Raw genomic sequence first — 20,809 nt, 5'->3', positions numbered from 1 at the left:
TCCTTCTCCCCTTTCCTCCTGATTTTGGCTATTCATTCTGCAATATGATCAGTATTTCTGGAAACGTATTGTGAGATGGGGGTGATGGACGGATGCCGCGGGCAAAACCGGTTTTCTAGTCCCTATGTGACACCTACACAGATTATGTTACCACATATACAACTGTGAGCTAAACACCTTTAAAGTAAAATAAACATATATGCAGAAATTGCATTGCGTTTGGTGTCAAAGCTAGTGCCCCTGCTGATGATACAAGAACGAAGACCAAACCTACTGACCGCTCTTTGTCAGAGATCAAGGATACTCAGGACGCCCGCAGGTATAACTTCAGGAATCAGGCCTTCGTGTGGGGCCCAATTCTACAGTTTTTCTTGGAGACCAACATCTAAATTGAAGTATAAATTTCTCTTAACACACTCAGGCATTAATGTGCATTGAAACCGTCCAAAGGACTAATTTGAAACAACGATGAAAGACTTCCGTCGCAGCTCTCGAGGTGAAAACTCATTAAGAGCCATCATACCTTTATCGCCCACGCCTTCTCCTTAGATGGCGCTTGCAGGGTAATGTGCACCTATTTAAATTGCTAGTGGCTGTTAATTTGCCACTTGAAAAATGGAAAAAAATAAAAAATAATCAAATTTGCCTCGAGACAAAAAGCACTGACATGTGCTCAGTTTATAAACATGTTTGAGTAACTCGATACGCCCCGAGAGACAAGAGCGAAGAAGGAATAGGTGGTGCATCATATTTCTTGATTGATGAAAACTTTCAAACAAATGACTGAGCATGCATATTAAGGTTGTATACATATAAATATATGCATCTGAAACACTTACCTGAAAAACGTAACAAAGAACTGGACGAGGTCCATGATACTGTTGTGTTGGGAGAAGGCGATCTATTTGAGGAAAAGAAAATAATTTAGACAACTCTTCTTTTAAATCTTTTATGTGAATCTGTAAATGCGGGTAAAGCTTGATGCCATTATCGTAGGAAAAAGGGCGTCGGTCATAATATGCCGTTTTTGCTCGTCAACCCACATTTCAAGATTAAAACAAATACATATTGTGAGAAAACATCTACAAATGTCTAAAGGATTCCCATTTCAAAAACAATCAACCTGCCCACCAGGAACATCCTGTGAATTCCGACTGAACTCTCCGGCTTGATACGTGACATTGGAAAGGGGTTAATGTGATATGGCATCCACAATTCAAGTCAGCATGAAGAAACCAAGAGGACCCGTTAAAAGGTCACCGACTCACTGGAGGCCCTGCAACTAAAACTGTCTGTGAAAAAAATGTCTGTTTAGATGAATTGGTACGAGACGAGAGCAGGGGCACCGGTTTATGGCAGGAGACAACAGAATTCATTTATCAACTGGATGGATGTGGTTTGACGGAATGGGCCGACCCACGACTACCCTACTGGATTCCCGCTCGTCAGCGGTATTTGCCGAAACATATTCAAATCATAGCTCTGTAATGAACATGGCTTTAATTTGAGAACAGTCCCTGTGTTATAGTTATCTATCAAACAAGCAGGTCAAAGGTCAGCTGCTGCCACAGCGCAGGCCATAGGAGCTCTCAAAGCGAGCGAAACAGACGATTCCTTAGACTGCAAAAACAGAAGAAGAAAAAAAAATATGGAAGGTAGTGGGGGCCATCTATGCTTGTTTGGTATATTCTGAGAAAAAAGAAGACCACACTGATGAACTCTGCAACTTAAAAAGGCCTTGATGCCCCCAGAGGATGGCAGCAACGGATGCTTACAGCATCCTTTACGTGATACAGAAAAGCCCCATTTAAAACATCTAGCCAAGTGGAGAACACTCTCCAACAGAAGGGCATATCGTTATCCAAATCCACCGTAAATGGACGATTTCATAAGGGCAAACACACGAGGATTAAACCTCTCAGAAATCTAAAGAGTAGAAAGGCTAAATCAGACTTTACCAAACATCTTAAAAAGAAACAACATCTGTGCAAAGGGGATCCTTTAAAACAATACATTAAAAAAAAAAAAAAAACTAAAAAAACTCAACTAAAATCAGCCTGCACTCAGCGGACAGCACTTCGCAGTATAAATGAATAATGACCCAGAAACGTTCTGTAACAGCAACCCCTGTCTTTACGAAGGTGAAAAGCAAACTATTCTGCAGTGGTCCAGTCATAAAAGCAAACAACAAGACGAAGGTTAGCTGCATCGAATGCCCGGCAGGAAATCACAAAAAGAGGAAAAAACGGAGGTACGTCCATGCAAAACCAAACTCCAGACAAAGAATTTCTAAAATGAGCATTTTATTTTGCAGTGGTCAAACATCTCCAGATCTATCTGTACTTGAACCTAAACCCATAGATTTTAAACTCGGTCAAAGGCCAACTTACACAGACTATTTTTTTTATCCCCACAAATTTAAACATAAACACAGCACATACAAGATACATAGATGGTATCAAACATTGTTATTTCAATGGGAACGACACATATAGCCGATTTGTGCATACATGTCAAAAGGCAGCATGGCCGGTGAATAATGGGCCAGAGATATGTTTCATCTTCATTAAAGAGGAGATTACACACAGGCTTGGCAGCTAAATTACTTATGATGGGCCACATCACGGTGACAAGTCATTATCTGCTATAGATGCTTTGAAGCCATTCTGCCCTGAAAGCATTTAAACACACAAACAGAATGTCTGCAGCTGTATTGTGCCTCGGATTGGCAACGTGTAGAGTTGGGTAATAGGGCACAAATTGTGCTTTTAGAGGTGGATTATTTGCGTCATATTTGTTGCTGAATGAGTGCTGAATTTAAAAGTGGATTAATCAGATGATTTGAAATGGCCAAAAAGCAGAGACACAGGCGACTGTGGGTAGTTGAAGTGGAAGAGAGGTAGTGATTTATAAATGTAGACATTTACAGGTGAAATATAGAATTCCTAAATTGTACCACTTGATTATCAGCGACTGAGAAGCTACAGACATCTAAATATTTGGCTTTGTCAGTAATAGGAAGAGAGGAATGTACATGTTTAGGATGTACTCCACACTGTGCTGATGTCCTTCATTGACAACCCCATTACCCTCCCAAACTTCTGCCACCTTTGACTTTTTCTCAACCCTATTAACGAGAAAAATGAGAATCGCTGATCTGAAATGAGATGCTCGCTGACGTGGCTAACAAGACACAAAGCGCAGATGCTTTGCAGGCTTTTTCGTAAACGGGACATTTCTGTTTTGTGCGTGCAAACCAGCTTTTCACATGATATGAGCTCAAAGCAATATGTGTAGGGTTAATTTAATTTCAATCCCGTCATCTCAACCAATCAATGGCATCATTTGAGAGCATTCTTCTATCACAAGTGGACTGCCATGGCACAGAGAAGTCCCATGGATTGCAATTATACTGACAAATGATGGTGTCCCAGAAAGATTTCACCTCATGATAGCTCTTTGCTATCTTAATTCACATTTAAATGCTTGGTTTGTGAGCTTGAATCTTAAATATGAAGGCTTCCTGAGTGCATTCTCAAATTCTGCCTCATCTCATCCAGGCTTCCACTCTCCGCCCAGCATCATAAAGGCGAGCAAGGAAAGAGGGACCTTATCCTGTTACAGAGCTATTTGCTTTTACAGCTTGAGCTCAGTCCATAATAAGTAAGTGACTGTTGGCTGGGAAATCTAATAGAAAACTATTACCGGGCCACCTCCACAGATGGACTAACCCCAAAGATGTTATTACCCCAAGGTGGTCCACTCATCTACCATGTGGAAAGGTGGGACAGTATATAAAAATCAATATTTGGAAGTGGGATGATTAGCAAAATGGATACTGTGTGTATTAAAAAAAAAAAAAAAAAAAATCACCATTGTTATCTCACTGTCTCATATTTCTTCAGAAAAGCTTTTGCTTCTTACTTAAATTATTGCCTTTTAGCGGGTTCATGTTATTATAAGTGAGACCTTACACATGATAACAATTGGAAGACCTTAGTACAGGGATGTGCAACTGGCGGCCCAGGGGCCGCACACGGCCCTCGTCCTCACTCAGTACGGCCCGCAAATAGATCAATAATAATTTAATAATTCAAAAAATAAATAAATAAATAAATTGTAATTATACTGTTGACCGATAGCGCCATTCGCAAACAATAGCGGGGCCCGGGCCGCTTTCCGCAACAGCGAATAGGAAAGTCAAGTGCCATGGCCACTAGCAGTGGCAAAAAGAGAAAACTTGACTGAGAAAATCACATTTTTCAGTTTTGTTCTTTATTATGAAGGAGTTGAAATTCCTTTTTGCACTTTTTTTAAGCAAATGTTTTGTCTTTGTTGCTTATTAAGGACGTGTTAAATGCATTTATATGCAGAAAATAGTTGTATGGTGGTGCAATAAACATACAGATATAAATTCATATAAAATGTGTTCTTATTGAGAATCATTTGTAGCGTCTTTCATATCCAATTATTCGAAGTGCGTGTCATGTGGCCCTCTAATGATAGTGCTATAAAAATGTTGGCCCTCTTTATCATGGAAGTTGCCCATCCCTGCCTTAGTATATCCGAAACACTTTTTTTGTATAATTTTGAATTGGGTGTTTTCATAAATGATGAAAATCCATCCTGAACCAGGTAAAGAAATCGTGATACTGCCACCACCGTGTCTAACAGGTGGGAAACGCTTCGTTTTAAAGCTGCTGTGACATAAAAACATTTGTGGGAATAACAAAGCATCCATCTGTCCGTCTGTCCATCCATCCATCCATCCCTCCACTCCTTCCTATTTGCTTGTCAATTTGATTTATGACATCAGCATTTAGATCTCCTTTCAAATCTGACATGCACTCAATCATTGTAAGTGTATCCTGGTGATGGTTTTGTAAACTTTAACAGCCTGATGGGCATGAAAAAATGTTTTTTTTTCCCTTTTCTTTTTTGTATGAAATCCTTAGAGATCAAATGTTTTCCCAGCCATTGACACCTGATTGTCATCGCACTGATTCAACACAGCTGACTTTAACTTTGCCAGAAAATTCAATATCAAGAGATATTGAGAATATCGATATCCGAGAGATGATTGGATCGCTTTTCACAATTGATAAAAAAACAAAACAAATGTAGTATTCTAGTCTCATTGCTGTGTGAGGATTTTCTTTATCTGCTTTTGGGACTGTGTGAATTCCGGTGTACTCCATTTCATGTTTCTGAAGATTTGTTGGAAATGTATCGAGGTTCACCAACTTTTAAGCGCCAAATTACGCTTAAAGACTTGAATTTCTTAAAACGACTGCCCGAGTCGTTTGTATGCGAGTGCATGTGACTTTCAGCTTGATATGAATCTGACAATAAGACCTGACCATAGGTATATGTAATAACACTGTGATAGAAGTTAACCTGTAAGCCCAACAACATTAAAAGCCCCTGAGTTAATTGCCACCCTGTGCACTGATCAAACTCTCTTTCTCATTACTGAGAAATGTCGTAACAGCTGTGCAGCTAATGATGCCAAATACCATTCATATAATCTGGAATTACAATGAAGAACAACAGTGGAGTGCTGCAACTCCAAACTCAAACTTTTTAGACCTCTTATACATAACTGATCTTTGTGCATTTCCTTAAAACTGAGCAATTCAAGCTCATGGACCACATGGATATTTAAAAGTGGATAAATCTTTGTTGAAATCTGCAGCATATGAGTGAGATGAAAGTCCCAAGCGGATCTTACCTGGATCTTGATGGGCCATGAGAAGTTGCTGACGTACACATAAAAAGTAATGTTGGGGTTGCTTCGAAAGGTGAACTTTTCACAGGAGAAACTGTCTCTGTATTCCTTGATGTTTGTTTTGGACACAATGGGCACCTCCTCACCAGAGATGGTTCCAGCTGTTGGGACAAAGAGTTCGTTTTCAGCACAATGCCATTTGGCGCTCAGAAAGCGTATCCATAGAGATGGAGCTGGTTCAGCAGCAACATATCATTATAAATGCATTAATGGATTTATTTAGCAACTCTGAACAACAGGAAAGCACTCAAGTGCAATCATTATTATTATTTCCTATCTGCATTTAACTTCTTCTCCGCAAACCCAAAACAGTGTGAGGCTTTATTGCATAATTGCAAATACCAATCATATTTCTTTGTTAAAAGGACGTGGGATAAAAGAGCCACTTTAAAAATGGACCGACATGCTGCTGACTGCAGGTTATGACATGTTGGAACACTTCCATCATTCAAATTCATATCAACGCCATCTAAAGCATGTTTGTAACCTAGAATTTTGCATTTAATGTCCGCGGTTGCACCGCAGAAGGGCAACAAAAGTCTGCTTAGAATAACTACCATTTATCAGACATCACAATGGCCACAATTTTTTATACCCATCATGACACCAAAGTTGTTTGTTTTTCCTTTTTCAGAAAAAAAAGCTATTTTCCATCAGCCTTAATGTTCCAAGTAATTTCTCATTCTTCCTCATGTCAGTGGGTCCTCATCATTGACATTCCAACCCACGGCTCTGAAACAAAAGCAGTGAAAATGACAGCTTGAGAGCAGCTACGTGAGCAGGTTTATCTTAATTGAAATCACCCACCCCCCCTTTTCCCCCGCCTAAAGGCGCTTTGCGCTCTTGTCGATTGTGAAGAGTCTCTCATTCCTTTCTGAGACAAAATATCTTTGCGGAGGAAAGCGGACCCAACTTCAAATATTAATGACGGTGCTCCAGAAAGGTTAAGGTGGCAGAGAGGGACCGGTGGGGTTGAATAGTTTCAGTAGCTAAAAAAAAAAATTAAAAATGTCTGTCCTGTGGGGACAGAGAGCGTGCCAGAGCGACTTGGGAGGAAAGAGGGCAGCAGATAAACGGCGGAGACTTGACGACTGCAGTGTCCTTGGGTGTCTTTTCTCAGGGGGCCAATAATATCTACTCAACAGTGACACAGCGCACACTAAGAAGAGTGGATGGATTACTGTTCATATTTGATGTCTTATACCGACTGACTAAATGAATATTTTAATTAAATAGAACATGTGAAAAAAATATATATAATTATTCAGAATTCCAACTCACACTTGTGATTTCAACCATTAAGGTGCTGAAAATGTGATTGAGGAGAGGAAATTAAAACTCAATTCACCAGCAGCCTACAGAGAATTCAACAAACAAGTCTCCCGCGAAACAAGTAATCCGATTATTACTAATACGATTGGAATCAATAACCAGAGCCTTGGATATTGTTCAATAATACTGCAAAAGGATTCAAACCATTACCTGTGGATCCAACTGACCACGTGATGTTGAGGTTAAAGTTGTTCGATGCATTGATGGACATGTCCAAGTTCTTGTTTGCCTTTAATTAAAGAACACAAACGCAACATCGGTGTGGGTAAATATAAATAAAAGTACACAAAAAGACTCTTAAAGTACACCCAAAAAATACTGTGAAAATGTAAGGAAGTTACGGCACGCTGCTTTTGTATGCAAGTTGTCGAGAGTTACCTGCTCAGGGGAGGCCATGAAGTTAATGGCAGTGTAGTGATTATCATCTTCTTGGATGAGGCTAAACGTGAACTGGTAGTCGATCAGGAGATTGTCTATCAAGAAAATCAGACAGGAAAAAAAAGGACTTAAATCTCTTTTGACACTTTGCGCATAGTACTGTAGATGCTTTTGGCCCTAAACATACTTCCCTTTGGATCAGCAGTACCTACAGCCTCACATAGATGGGCATTAAACCAGTCTACACTACATTGTAAAGGTGTGGATAACAGAGACTTTAAAATGAGCATCACTGTTGTTCTGCTGCTCCTTGCCTTCTCTGCTTCATATGGTTTAGTTTTATTTTTTTCCCTTTAATGGAGCCTGTTCCTGGAGCAAACATAGCCAGCGTGCTCACTCCACACAGTCACAAATATTTGGGCTGCATGCTGTCAGCCACAGACGTAGCCCATGGACTCTCGCAGACGAGTGCTGGATGTAGAAATTTAAGCCAAACAAGCCTCACATGCGGATCAGATGCGCATACTGTCATTCACTTTTAAGGAGAAGGATTCTTCCGACTTTACATTCATTTTTACAATGCTGCAGAAATACTGGCTGCCGAACTAGCCCCTTCACTGTTCATATGCAGAAACATTTAGGCCAGAGGTGGGTCTGTAAGCTCATCCTGAGGATCAATACCACTAACTGTTATTGACAGTCTATCGCATCCAACTGCTCATGCTTTCCTGATTGACTGTATTCTGTAGTATTTCCAGGTTGTCTAAAAACAAAGTTCCAGTGGTGTCCAGAGTTTAAAACGAGCCTCAGGCTTGTAGATTCCCGTGCTCCTCTCACTGAGCCTGTTGTCAGGCGGTGGCATTTCAGAGGGGACAAAACCCTGGCAAAGGCTGTGTTGTCAGTAGCAGAGAGGCAGATAACAAATCACTAAGTACTGCAGCACCATGAAGGACACCACATCATGCAAATCAAACACACAAAGCACAAACATCAGGATGTACAGTATGTAGAGCAGACTTGTGCCAAACCTTAGCACTCTGTGTCAGCTTTGTGTAAACCTCTGACGTCTCGCACCTTGATAGATTTCTTTTTACCTACAAGTCACGCCATCATTTACCCGACTTTCTAAATGGATTAATGAGTAGATGCGTGATTGAGTGAGTGGACAAGTGGAGAATTTTTACTCCTCCGTGTCTCTGATTAGCTCAATCACTCACTCCCTCTGATGCACTTGACATTTTCACGACAAGTCATTCTGTCACCGAACAAGCGCCCCTGGTGCCAAAGCGCTAAGATGCTCCATCTGCCCTGAGAGGAAGAGTGCAAGTGGAGGAGTGGAACGAGAAAGAAAAACAGACAGCAAATAGCCAATAATAATCAGAGAGGCGTTTGTCTGGGTCTCTCTGTGTGCGTGCGTGCGTGCGCGAGCGCATATGAGCTGTTGCTTCAGAAAGTAGCTGTCCAGTGGAGAATTACTCACAGTAACAGGTTCCTCTGAGTGGATTGCCAAGGTAACGGTTTTCTGAGTCACATCTGCAGTGAAGAAAACAGAGAGGAGAAAACAACATGAAGATGAGTGTTCACAGACTGAAAGTAAAAATGCCTCTTATCAGGTGCTGTGTGTGCCAAGTGCCAGCGCATTAGCTCCTGCTGTTGGCGCTTCATCAAGACTCTTACTTCTGACAAAGAGGAAGCCTCGTGATAGTTGGCAAAAGTTCATTTGCTTTTTAGTTTACTAAAGCAACACACTGAAATGAAACAGACTCTTCCCTCCACCTGACCAGAGAGAACAGATCACGTATGTATTATTTAGAGGAGGAAAGCCTAAAAGCTCGCCCGTTGTGGACTGCACAGCAGGCACTCACATTCTCCGTCGTTCATATACAGACATACTGACAGGTGCAACAAGGGATACAGCAGCTTGGGTATCAACACACCCCGATGGAGAGTAACTGCAGTCTCTGGGAAAGATGCAATTCCATAATCATATTTCTGAAGTGAGAGTCTTAAACAAGCTTTTCCTGCACGTTTGCTTAACTAAAGAATTCAAATAGGTTCATATGGTCTTCAAAAGTCTTCCTAAACAACTGCAGCTTGACAGAGCAAGGACCTTTGCATAGAACAGCAATATTGCGGCATCAGCCAAAACAGGCAAGTGCCTGGTAAAATAATTAGTTGACATTAGTGCAATCAACTGTTCTGAGAATATGAGCCTGCATGAGTTTGGTTTTTTGTTTATTTTAAATCAGACTGATGGATTTCCAATTCCTGCAAAGAGGAAGGAGCATGTGGCAATGGTCACTGGACTACACTGTCCTCTCGATCCTCTTAAATGCATCTCTCTGTTCCGTCTCTTAAACGTTTATGTGGTCAAATGTCAACAATTCACTCCGAGTTGCACTGTCGTCACTGCTCAGTTTCTCTACTTGATAAACTGGGTGACTAATATCACACATGCACTGGAATGCTCAAAGAAAGCAAAAAATGTCAAGGCAATTCAAACTTTAGACTTTTATCATCGCACTAATTGTGTTTCACAGTCGTTTTATCTTACAGACAACCAATTAAACTTGCTAGCATGTGAACATCAGAGGTGCAACATGTCATAAGTTGGAGAGGACAGTGAAGGGGGAGGGAGGCAGACTGAGAGACATGCACGCCACTGAGGAGGAGGCGGCTGTTAGTGATGTAACATCAGACAGGGGATGACTCTGACTCTTAAAATAAGTCAGGATATGTTGCTGTCAAAAATCGGCCCGCTGAGGGTGGAGCTAATGCATCTGACGCGCACCGTCCGCATCATAAGAGCCAAAACCGTCAAAATGTGGCACGGCATTTAAAGAGAGAAGAGAAAAAGAAATTCAAACCACGACTAAAGTCGGTGTTTTACTAATTAGACAACAGCTTTGTTGCTGATTTATCTGGAGCTGCTGACTTTTCAGAGACACAGAATACAGTAACAACACTAACTGACCGAATCAAGATGGACGCAAACTTCATATTTAACCAACAAATCCGAAAGAACATGGATCAATGCACCGAATGACCTAATAGGGCCAAGGCACAAAGCTGTGGTGTCTTGGTGTCTGCTGTACTCTCTGTTTTATGTTAAACAAGCAAGGACAGGGGAGAGTGCTCTTTTACCACGGTACAGAGGACAGAGGACAAATGCCGCCACAGGCTTTGGAACCTTGCACAGCATCACTCTTGGAGTATTTCAACAGCCTGGCATTTGGAGGGGGCAAAACAAAAGTACCTGCACACTCATCTGTATAATGCTGCTCCTCTGCGCTGTATCTTAATATAATCTACACCTTCATGCATTTGTGCACACATCTACCCTTCAGGCAATCCCCTCTTCACTGTATCTTAATTTGATCTACATTCGGCTTGAACCTGTGCCTGTGCTCTCTCTATAAAACACACAACAAACAAAAGAGATGTGCTGTGAACCTACACGGTATCAGGCTGGCCGCACCAGGCACTGCCTTCCAGACCCCGTTACCAGCTGCATAGGAAGTTTTCTGCCTAACATGGGCATCCAAATGAGCAGAGGAGGGAAGAAATACTCACCGCTGTGACGCAGCAAAGTAGTCCTCAATTTGTTTTTCTCTGAACAATTATTATTCTGCGCCAGTGCACACTTTATTTCATTAGTGCAACTATTACTGCGAGGTCCTAATGGCATTGGTGGCCGCAGTGCAAGAGCTTGTAAAGGTTACTATGAGTGCGGTTGTGCACGGACTACCCTTGTGTAGAAGTGAAGATAGAGAAAACACTACATGTCATGAAACCCGATTTACAAAAAAGGGGAAAAGCAAATACCAAACATTTAATCTTAGTGACGAGACTCCACTTCACAGGTTACTTGTTCGATGTCACATTCCATATAAATGTAAAAATGCATTTTACACTCTAAACACACTCTCAACCCTAACACGATTATAGGCCGTAAATGGGATCCTGTTCTGATACCTTACGCTGTTTCTATAAAGTAGAAAATGAAGTGTTTGTATCAACTTTGGCCACTTGCTTTCCCCCGAGCTGATCAACACCACCCTGCGCTGCATTCCATCTGGAGCTGAAATCAATGTGACATTTTGTCAAATGTGTAACGTGTAACATATTTACTCTCACAGTTGACAGAAACCACTGAGGATTTACCGAGATCTCCCTCTCCCTCTCAAGCTTGCTTTCCTTCCACTCATTTTTAAAACTTCTCTCCATTCCCCGAGTTTCTTTCTCAGTCCCATTCCGGGGTTCTTGAACTTTTAAAGCGTGTAGGGAAGGTGCCCTTTGCCATATTTGTTCATCTATTCGTTGTGGAGAATATGAATGCATTTTAAAACAAAAACTTTTTTGCTAATGTTTACAAGTAAACGTTGCAGGGAATATCAATAAAGACAAATGAACAATTGGCTCCCCTCTCTTTAAAGTCTACTTTCCAAAAAAGCAAAGCGTACTCGTAGTCCGACAAAGAGCGAGGCCACTTGCTTACTCTGTTCTTGAGGAATCAGCGAGACATTATGCAAATGGGCACTTTACGGGCATCATGATTATGTCTGATCCCATTGGTGACAGAAGTCATCTTATTACATACAGTGAGGAGAAGTCTCAATTGAATCAGTTACAAGTGAAATCTTATGAAATGACAAATTATTTCTCCATCTCAAGCATTGAAATTAATTCAAATATAGTTGTGAGACGTGTGGAAAAAAACTGTGTGACTAAACATACAGATATGTTAAAGCTAGAGAACAGGTGATTTTATTCTGAGCACATATTGTTGGCTGATTCTATAGGAAAAGAGATAATAGAGGGGAAAAACCATTTCATTGTGTGTGGGTGTAGGAATGTGTGTTTAGCGTTGCCAGTGGCCTCCATAACTCTTCCTGCATTACTGGTATTAAAAACAAAGTGCACTCTGCTTATAACGGAGAAAAGAGACAGTTGGGAGAAAATGGTCCTCCTACGCCGCTGGAATCCACCAAGTCAGCAGAAATCAGCCGGGAGGAAGGTTTTGTGGTCGATAACGCCAACTGACCCCTCTCTGTTTTTACCCCACCAAATCAACGGCATCTGCAGCACATCCAAGGCTCCACATGAGCAGAAATCTGACATCAGTGCTCAGAGCAGCTTCATAAAAAACAGGAATTACTTCAGTGAATTAATCATAAAATTACTACGCCCATCATAAAATCAAAAACAAAATTAGCGCAAGTTCATTTATGTGTCGCGTTTGTCCGACTTGTCGATTGAAGCATTCCGGTCAAACTCTTAGCAGGAGGCCAGGACCTCATTCAAATTTCCACTTTCTATTTTCTCTAAAATCTCCTGGCTGAGTTTACAATTCAGATTTATAACAGCGGCTCTGTTTTGTATCCACAGCAGACAGATCATAACTATCCTGAATTTGCATTAATGATATTCAGCTTCTAATGAGTTATCCTAAAAAAAAAAAAAAGGAAAAAAAGGAAAAAAAGAAAAGCACTTAGCGGCTCCAGTAAGAGCTCAGAACAGCCTCAAGCTCTCCATGATCCCAAGTGATGACTGACCTGATGAGGAATTGACTGACATCCTGTTAAGTCATGAATTTCTGTGGGAAAATCGTCTGTACATTGTCTGAGTCTTTGAGGCAAACGGAGCGCTTATAAACGAATTGATAATTGGGAAAAAGGAGAGTCAAGTGCAAGATGTGGAAGTCAACAGCTCCCAAAATTACTGAACTGAGACGAGACACAATTACGATGCAGCCAGGTTAATGTGAGGTAAAAAGCCGACAGCGAGTTCAATGAGCAGACAATTCTTTTTTCCTTCACTGAATTGTAACACAATGAAGTCAATGAAAAGAAAAACCATTAAATGTTTTCGTTATGTCCCAAGAGTAACATCTTATGCCTGGAATGGGATTATGAGCTCTTTTGTTAAAAAAAAAAAAAAAAAAAAAAGATACAAGACTGCAGTGTCTTGGTTCGTGTGTGAGAGAATGTTGCAAATATACTCACAGCTGGCACTGGTCTCCTTTGATCCCCTTGGTGGTGCAGAAGCACTTGCCAGTTAACACCTGGCATACATTTGCGTGACCGTTGCACTTACAAGCTGGAACGAGTGACAAGCACAGATGGAGAGAAGATTGGTAGGAGAAAGGGTAGCGAAAAGGAGAACACAGGTGCAAAGACATTATTGATTAGAATGACATATAGCCCAACGTACGGAAACGTGACCAGTTAGTCATGACAAACCTAAGTTTAAACATTTGAGTTGAAGGCCACCTGAGGGCACGATAAGTCCTTCAACTCCCATAATGTGTGCCCCAACAATGATTCTCCCGCTTTAAGGACTTGGACGGCAGTTTCCCACGGCTCGTGGTGTTTGTGCTAAGCTAGGCCACAAATATCCCCTCTGCTGCACCAAACGCATACAGGGGAAATTGATATTGATCTAGATGAGATGGTAAACAACTGCATTTCCCAAAAGATTGGCTGAACTTCAAAGATTTAATACTAGATCCCCCCCCCGCGCACAAGACAGGAGGCTACAATAGCCGCCAGGTATGTGTGAGTGTGAAATGTACAAAGCGCAGGAAAAGATGTGTGAAAGATGAGTGAACTGGCTGCTGAAGTGCTTCTACTGCGTCAGCCTTTCAGGTTTCGCATTTGAAGGATATAAAAAAAAAAAAAAAGGAAAAAAAAAGAAAAAGGCCTCTTTCCTTCAGTTCACCCAGTTTTAAAACATTGGGAAGGTGCCTCCCTGAAAGACCGCTGGACCTTCTAACTCTCTCTCCATCTTGTATTCCAGGATTACGCATATTAATATTTCAGGTGACTGAAATGCTTTTAACCATGTTCCCACACAACACCCCTTGTTAAGGAGTCCCCACTTTACATGAAACAAACACCAGAGGCTATTCTTTCACTTCAAATTAATTCACAGATGCATTCCAACACATGTTATAAGGACATATAATGATTCCTGTCCCCGGGCCCTGAAGGACTGAGAAGGATACTCATAGGTGCTCACCTGTTTAGTTTCACTTTACAGGTTATGACTATAGCCTACGTGTTAACAATTGGTGTCTGAAAACATAGAGCTCCCACGTCTGCATGCGTCTGAGTGTGGGCGACTCCAATTTCTGGGAAATCAAACGTCAGCCTACATGTAATTTCACAGGAATGCTATTCATGTCTCATAAGGGAAGACAGCAGGTAAATCTGCTCCTGAAGGGGAACCCGTATCACCCGCCTTCAGTCAACCAGCAAATTCACTCAATAGAGAGACACTCACACGGTCATCAGATACTAATGCTGTCACTTTGTATTTGATTTAACGCCTTCTCCTTTGCTGTGCTTGCAACCAGTTTCCACATTGCATTCAGCAGGCATTAACGCGCCTGTGCTTTGAAAACAGGAGTGCTGGATAAATTATGGATTGCACTCGCTTCAGAACATGTATTTAGCTTTAGGGAGAGAGGAGACTGAGAAAAAAAAAAAGAAAGAATATAAGTGTCACATCTTGTCCAATCCAAACCTCAATAAAGAAGGTAGGCTTTGGGACACAAAAAGCGAACGCAACACTGTGGAAATGTGAGAAATAGTGAAGATACCGAGTTGCATTTGCTGAAAAATGTAACAAATTTCCCTAGAAGAAAAAAAAAAAAAAAAAAAAAAAAAAAACACACTGCATGTTCTAAATGTTTTTTTTTTTAGAGGTTTTGCAACTGAGAATCAACAAAAATTAAACTACCCCTCTAATAATCGTTTCTCTTTCAACACTTAGAAAAAAAAAATAATAAATCAACACTTAAATCGGGTAGAACAGTCAAAATGTCAAGTTCAAACCAATACACTTTAGTTCCCTCTTTGGGTTATGATCCTGTAAGACACGGCGTTTATCAGTAAAAATTACTGCTCAGTGTTCAGATAGGGTCAAATTCATGGAAAAGCTTAATCAGTATTTACACAAAAAGAAGACAGAGATGGTAATGAATAATGTCGGTTTCCCGCACTGAAAGCAAATACAGATGATGGGGAAGAGCTCACGTGGCAAAGGGTTAAACTACATCGGATGACTGCCTCACCAAAACGACAACAAGTGGATCCATTAAGTCTTATATGTGCAGAATAACTAATGTCTGAAGCGATGCGGTACTCACCCTGGCATTTGCCACCATTGGTTGGGTCTCCATGGTAACCAGACATGCAGGTCTCGCAGTGAGGACCGGTGGTAAGGTTATGGCACTGCTCGCACACACTGCCGTTCACACACGTGCTGTGGCCATTGCACTGACAAGCTGAAAAGGAAACAGAGGGTAGATGGCTTACGTTAGTCGTCCATTGTTCCGTCACGTCAACTTAACTCGCCGGATTGGATGCCTAGTGTCGCCGTGTTGCTACTACAGTGGGCGTGTATACGAAGTTGTAGATAGAACATACGGTAGAATGGCTCCGGGGGAAAGTAAATAACTTGTGATTTTAGACAACCGAAGTTTCGGAGTTTTGGAGGGAAATTAATGTGTATAAATCGTCAGCAATGGAACATTATTTCATATTGCACCATGGATGTGGATCTGCGAGCGAGGAGAGCTGCTATTGTGCTGCTGCTGTGACACAGGAGATCTCCTTCTCGCTGCATCACCTGTCCCTGCACCTTTTCTCTGATTTGAAAATGAAACGTGAACAAGACATCTTGTGAAAACATGGCCATGGGTGTGATTTGGTTCTTTTGTTGAAATGAATGCCTATCACAATTATTGATAACATTTAATCCACTACTCCACCTCTGCCCATGAAAGAATTTGATGCACTGGATTGAACCTCTATTCCTTGATGGTCATTACTTTACTGCAAAAGTGGAGATGCTCACAATTGCCTGATGTTTTAGGTGTGTTTATTCGCCTGCAATCGTTTTAGCACAGCCATTCTGGCCACTGCTGAGTTCATTTTGCCCGCAATAGCAACTAGAAATGCACTCAGAGAGTGCAGACCTCCTCCAACCGCCAACCTACCTGTGGATAGCGAGCCATGTATGGACATACGTTCCTGATGTGGGCTACTTGTTGTTTGGCGCTGTCAGCAGAAGAGCCATTCCCTTCTCCCTATTCATTATTGAACAGCAGTGTTCGCCGTTATTAATTATTATTATTAATATTATTATTATTATAATGTTTTGTTGGGAAGCAGTGTTCTGTCGGGAAGCAGTGTTCGCCGTTATTATTATGCTATATGCAGTTATGCACACTGGCTTGCCGTGCAAGTAAATCCGCACACTATGCATTCTGTCTGGCTTTGGGCACGCTATATGCAGTTATGCACACTGGCTTGCCGTTGCAATCTTTTGTTGCGCTAATTACAGCAAATCCGCGCAATATGCATTCAATCCGCGCACTATGCATTCTGTCTGGCTTTGGCTCTGTTTGGCTTTGGCACCTTGAGGTCGCGCCACCTTGTGGAGGTCGCGCCACCTTGTGGCAGGTCGCAAGATTGCAGCACGAACAGACGAACAGACGAACATCCAGACAAAGCAACAGACAAACTCGGGCGATCACATAACCTCCTTGGCGGAGGTAATGACATGAGCAATACCCGAAACGTTCAGGGGTGAATAAACAAAGGGGGAAAAAAACTACATGATCTACTGTCATTGGGTAACGCACTACGTCTGCCGTGGCAAATTTGCATAAACTTCGAGCGAGCCCAACTTTTTGACGTGCCGCAGGTCCCCCGCTCGCCGTGCCGGAATCCCAGCATGCTTTGCAAGCACGGCGACAACGATCGGCCGGATTTCATTGAAAATGAACTGAATGCGTTGGATACGGCTTGCGTTGACGGAACAATGGACGACTAGCGTTAGTGCAACAGCAAGGTCAGGGTTCATTACGCGGCTTTGGTTTTCCACAGCCGCCTTTAACTTCGTGAGTAAGAAATGAGTGGATGTGGCAAAATATGAGAAAAGACGGGGGATTGTTCTTTTATTTTACCGCTTTGCGTTGCACCTGTCTGAATGTCATTAAAGTATCTCAAAATGATTTTAGAGCTATAGTTCTTGTTTCCCAGAAAAGACCCATTAGAGCTGCCAGCAGCTTGTGTCTGCCATGTCATATTAATTATTGTTTAATCAGCCCAGCCCTTTAAAAATCATTTTATGGCAACAAACTTTTAATTAGCCTGAATTAAATCTGCAAATGGAAAAACGTTTGCAAATTAGCATTGTTTGTATTGAATTTTCGACTAAAGTTAATGAAGTCCATAGCACCTTTTAACATAAAATAATCTGTACCAATGAACCACTCAACACTCTTCACATGACTACTGGAAATGAGCACATTATCATCTAACATGATGTGGCTGCGTGGACCAATGAGAGCACTAAATGGTGAACTAGTATAAGGTTGCACGGAGTCCTCAGGGAGGGATTAGATGCACTGGGAAGCTGAAACGGGAATCCAGGCCAAGAAAATCTTTCCAAACTTCCCAACGGTCAATATCCAACAGCAACCTCTGACATAGACACACATGCAACACATGATCTGTAATTTTAGTAAGATGGCCAGGAAGTTTATCACTCACCAGGACAGTGAATGAAGGCCCACTCAAAGCCTTTGTCCTTTGGGCAGCTGCCTGGCTCCAGGCTCATGTCATGGGACTGGCTCTGCTGACCCTGTTTTGCCAGCCTCTTCATGGGTCCCCGGTAGGAACCCTCCATGCACAGGCCCTTTCCTGTGCTGCTTGGATCTCCACACCAGCCACACTCGGGCTGCTCCAAACATTGGGAACAGGTCCGCAGTCCTGAACAGTTCTGGGCTAAAAGGAGAAAATAAGTGTTTTTAGCTCACTGCTTAAACATCTTTCCAGATTCCCCGCTGACAGTCTCAATATCTGAGCTTGTTAGTTAGTTTGTATTTATTCATAAAGTCATCATTTGTCTAATTCTTTTCAACTTTACGTTTATTTACCACAATAGCATTTGACACAAATAGACACATAAACAACTCAGCAGCAGCAACAACAGCAAATTGCAGCTAGCAAAATCCTCCCTGCAGGAGTCTATATTCTTATTCCTTACAGAGGCTGCAGATTAAGGCGGCTTAATGTGCTATACACTAAGACACAAACCGGTTATCTAGCGAGGTGTCAAGCCAACAGATCTGAATGCAGATAAGAGAATACAAGTGTCCAGCATTTAGCAGTTAATGGCGGCAGGGAATGAGTGATAACATACCAGGAAAAACAGAAAAGTTTGGGATTTGAGCCCAAACTTTCACAGAAGGATTAAATGTGCCGTGTGAAGTGGCACCTCTTTCAAACTTCAGAAACCCAAGGGAGCAATATAGTTTTGTCAGCTGAAGGGATGAACTTTAAGGCCACTAAATTGCTTGACAAGTTTCCGAGCGACCACTCGCCTGCCAGACAGACACTTCAGCGGAGAAAATGCCAGCACCATCTTATAGGAGACGAACATTGAGTGCTTTTACTTCGGTTTATGTCAAACAAATCTCCAGCTATTCTGCTAATGGATGTGAAACCATGACAACACAAGAGCAATCAGTGCAAAGTAAAGCCATTTCAGTTTGTTTCGAAAACAGGCCATAAGTGGTGAATTTCTGTGGAACGCGCCCTTCTGAAAAAAAAAAAAAAAAGCTGGATGAGGGCTTTTGACTTTCCACAACACAAAAGCCTGTTAAAATAGAAGTCTCACATCTGTCACGTGGATTACCAAAGACTACATCTGATGGTTAGACATGTTAGACAAATTGGAAGGTGATTAGGAGTACAAGTCCTCCGTCTCGAGCTGAATCCGTCAAAATACCGGCACGATGGAATCAGCCGATTACAGCTTTGAGGTAAATATGCTTTTAGTTTTTATAAATCACTCTGAAATATTACTCAATTTCAAGATGATCGAATTGTATAAGATCAGCTTGTTGCAAATCTGCTTTACGGTCCCGTCTCAGCCTGAAAAATTATTCACACCCTCAAAATGATTCTTCCCGGATGTCACAGAGACTGCGGCGATAACTCATCAATGTGACACCGAAATAAACAGTTCTGTGAGGAAAACTGCACAACTGTCCTCTAAAAAGGACTCTGACACATGACTAATGCAGTTTTTAATGAACAAGAATCCTTGCAAGTCAGTAGGTTAACGCCTTTAAATGGAGATGCTCTAGCAGCTTCGATTAATTGCTCCTCAAGTGTAACATTTTTGTACAGAAATATATATATATATATATATATATATATATATATATATATTTTTTTTTAATGTGTCCTTTAGAAAAATATGGAATCCAGTAAAACTATATTTTCATATGGTATAATTATTATTGTAATTTTCAAGCACCTACAAACATCTTAATTTCCCTCCTGTGTGAAAGTTGTAAGCATTTTATTTAAGATAACGCATCAAAGTTGCTAACAAATATCATGTTTGGATGCTGGTTTAGTCATTGAATCTGCCAATTGCTCCATGTTGCAACATGTTCTGTAGTTTTAAATAAAAATTTGGAAAAATGTCCATTATAAATTCTCAGATCTAAAGATACTTTAAATCAGACCACTGATACTTAGACAGTTTTCCCCTTTAAAAATCACTGATTTCAGCTATTCTATGCTATCAAAAATAGCTCAATTCACAAATAATGTAACATGACAAATCCCAGGCTTCAAATGGACTGTCAACACTAAAAACAGCTTGAGGGGGTTTGTGTTTTGTTGTTTTTTTTAACCACCGTGAAGAAACAGACTGTGCGTTCGCAGCACAGATAACCACGTGTTTATTTTGGCTATTTAAACTGGAAAGTTATGGCTGCGCAGACAGTGAAGAAACATTTAATAGAAACGTCAGTAGTAGAAAAATTCAACCCCACAGTGAAGCATCTCTCAGCAGCCAACAAATAATAACCACTTGTACGAGCTCAGATCTGCAAAATGAGCTCTTTTGCCACCGACGGCATCGAATACAAAAAACAGCCCTTTCAAACCTCCCAGCTGGCAATGCCACTGCAGGATATATTTTCCCGGGTTTGTGGCTTCAAATGCATTTATGCCTAAAGCACACGTCTATTAACACTCAGGGGAAGGAAGGACTAAGAAGAGATGTGAAATTTCAAAACCTAATTGGTGATTGAAGCCGTTCTTGGCTTTGCCCGTGTAAACAGAGCGTGGAAAAAATAAAAGAAAAGAAGAATTTACCGAACAACCTTTCCTGTCCTTCGTGCCAACAGAGGCTAATTCGTCAAGACAAATATCCACTGTGAGCCGAATCTCTGCGTTACCCAACACCAGCAGACACAAATGAATTACAGCACTCTTG

At 41.4% G+C, this 20,809-nt stretch overlaps 1 protein-coding gene across 1 annotated transcript in view; it reads right to left on the bottom strand.

The window, feature by feature from the left end:
• The window catches only part of atrnl1b (attractin-like 1b), a 62,641-nt gene that overhangs the window by 24,604 nt on the left and 17,228 nt on the right, over positions 1 to 20,809 (bottom strand). Inside the window, exons 18-25 of the mRNA XM_075456835.1 lie at positions 18,064 to 18,297; positions 15,651 to 15,788; positions 13,504 to 13,597; positions 8,979 to 9,031; positions 7,499 to 7,593; positions 7,271 to 7,349; positions 5,732 to 5,889; positions 840 to 901 (exon numbers count right to left, since the gene is read on the bottom strand). Of these exons, the coding sequence (XP_075312950.1) occupies positions 840 to 901; positions 5,732 to 5,889; positions 7,271 to 7,349; positions 7,499 to 7,593; positions 8,979 to 9,031; positions 13,504 to 13,597; positions 15,651 to 15,788; positions 18,064 to 18,297 (913 nt within the window). The remainder of the gene's footprint in view (positions 1 to 839; positions 902 to 5,731; positions 5,890 to 7,270; positions 7,350 to 7,498; positions 7,594 to 8,978; positions 9,032 to 13,503; positions 13,598 to 15,650; positions 15,789 to 18,063; positions 18,298 to 20,809) is intronic.

The sequence above is a fragment of the Odontesthes bonariensis genome, chromosome 23 (assembly GCF_027942865.1).
Source record: "Odontesthes bonariensis isolate fOdoBon6 chromosome 23, fOdoBon6.hap1, whole genome shotgun sequence".
NCBI classification, from domain to species: Eukaryota; Metazoa; Chordata; class Actinopteri; order Atheriniformes; family Atherinopsidae; genus Odontesthes; species Odontesthes bonariensis.
This window is presented reverse-complemented; position numbering and strand designations above follow the sequence as displayed.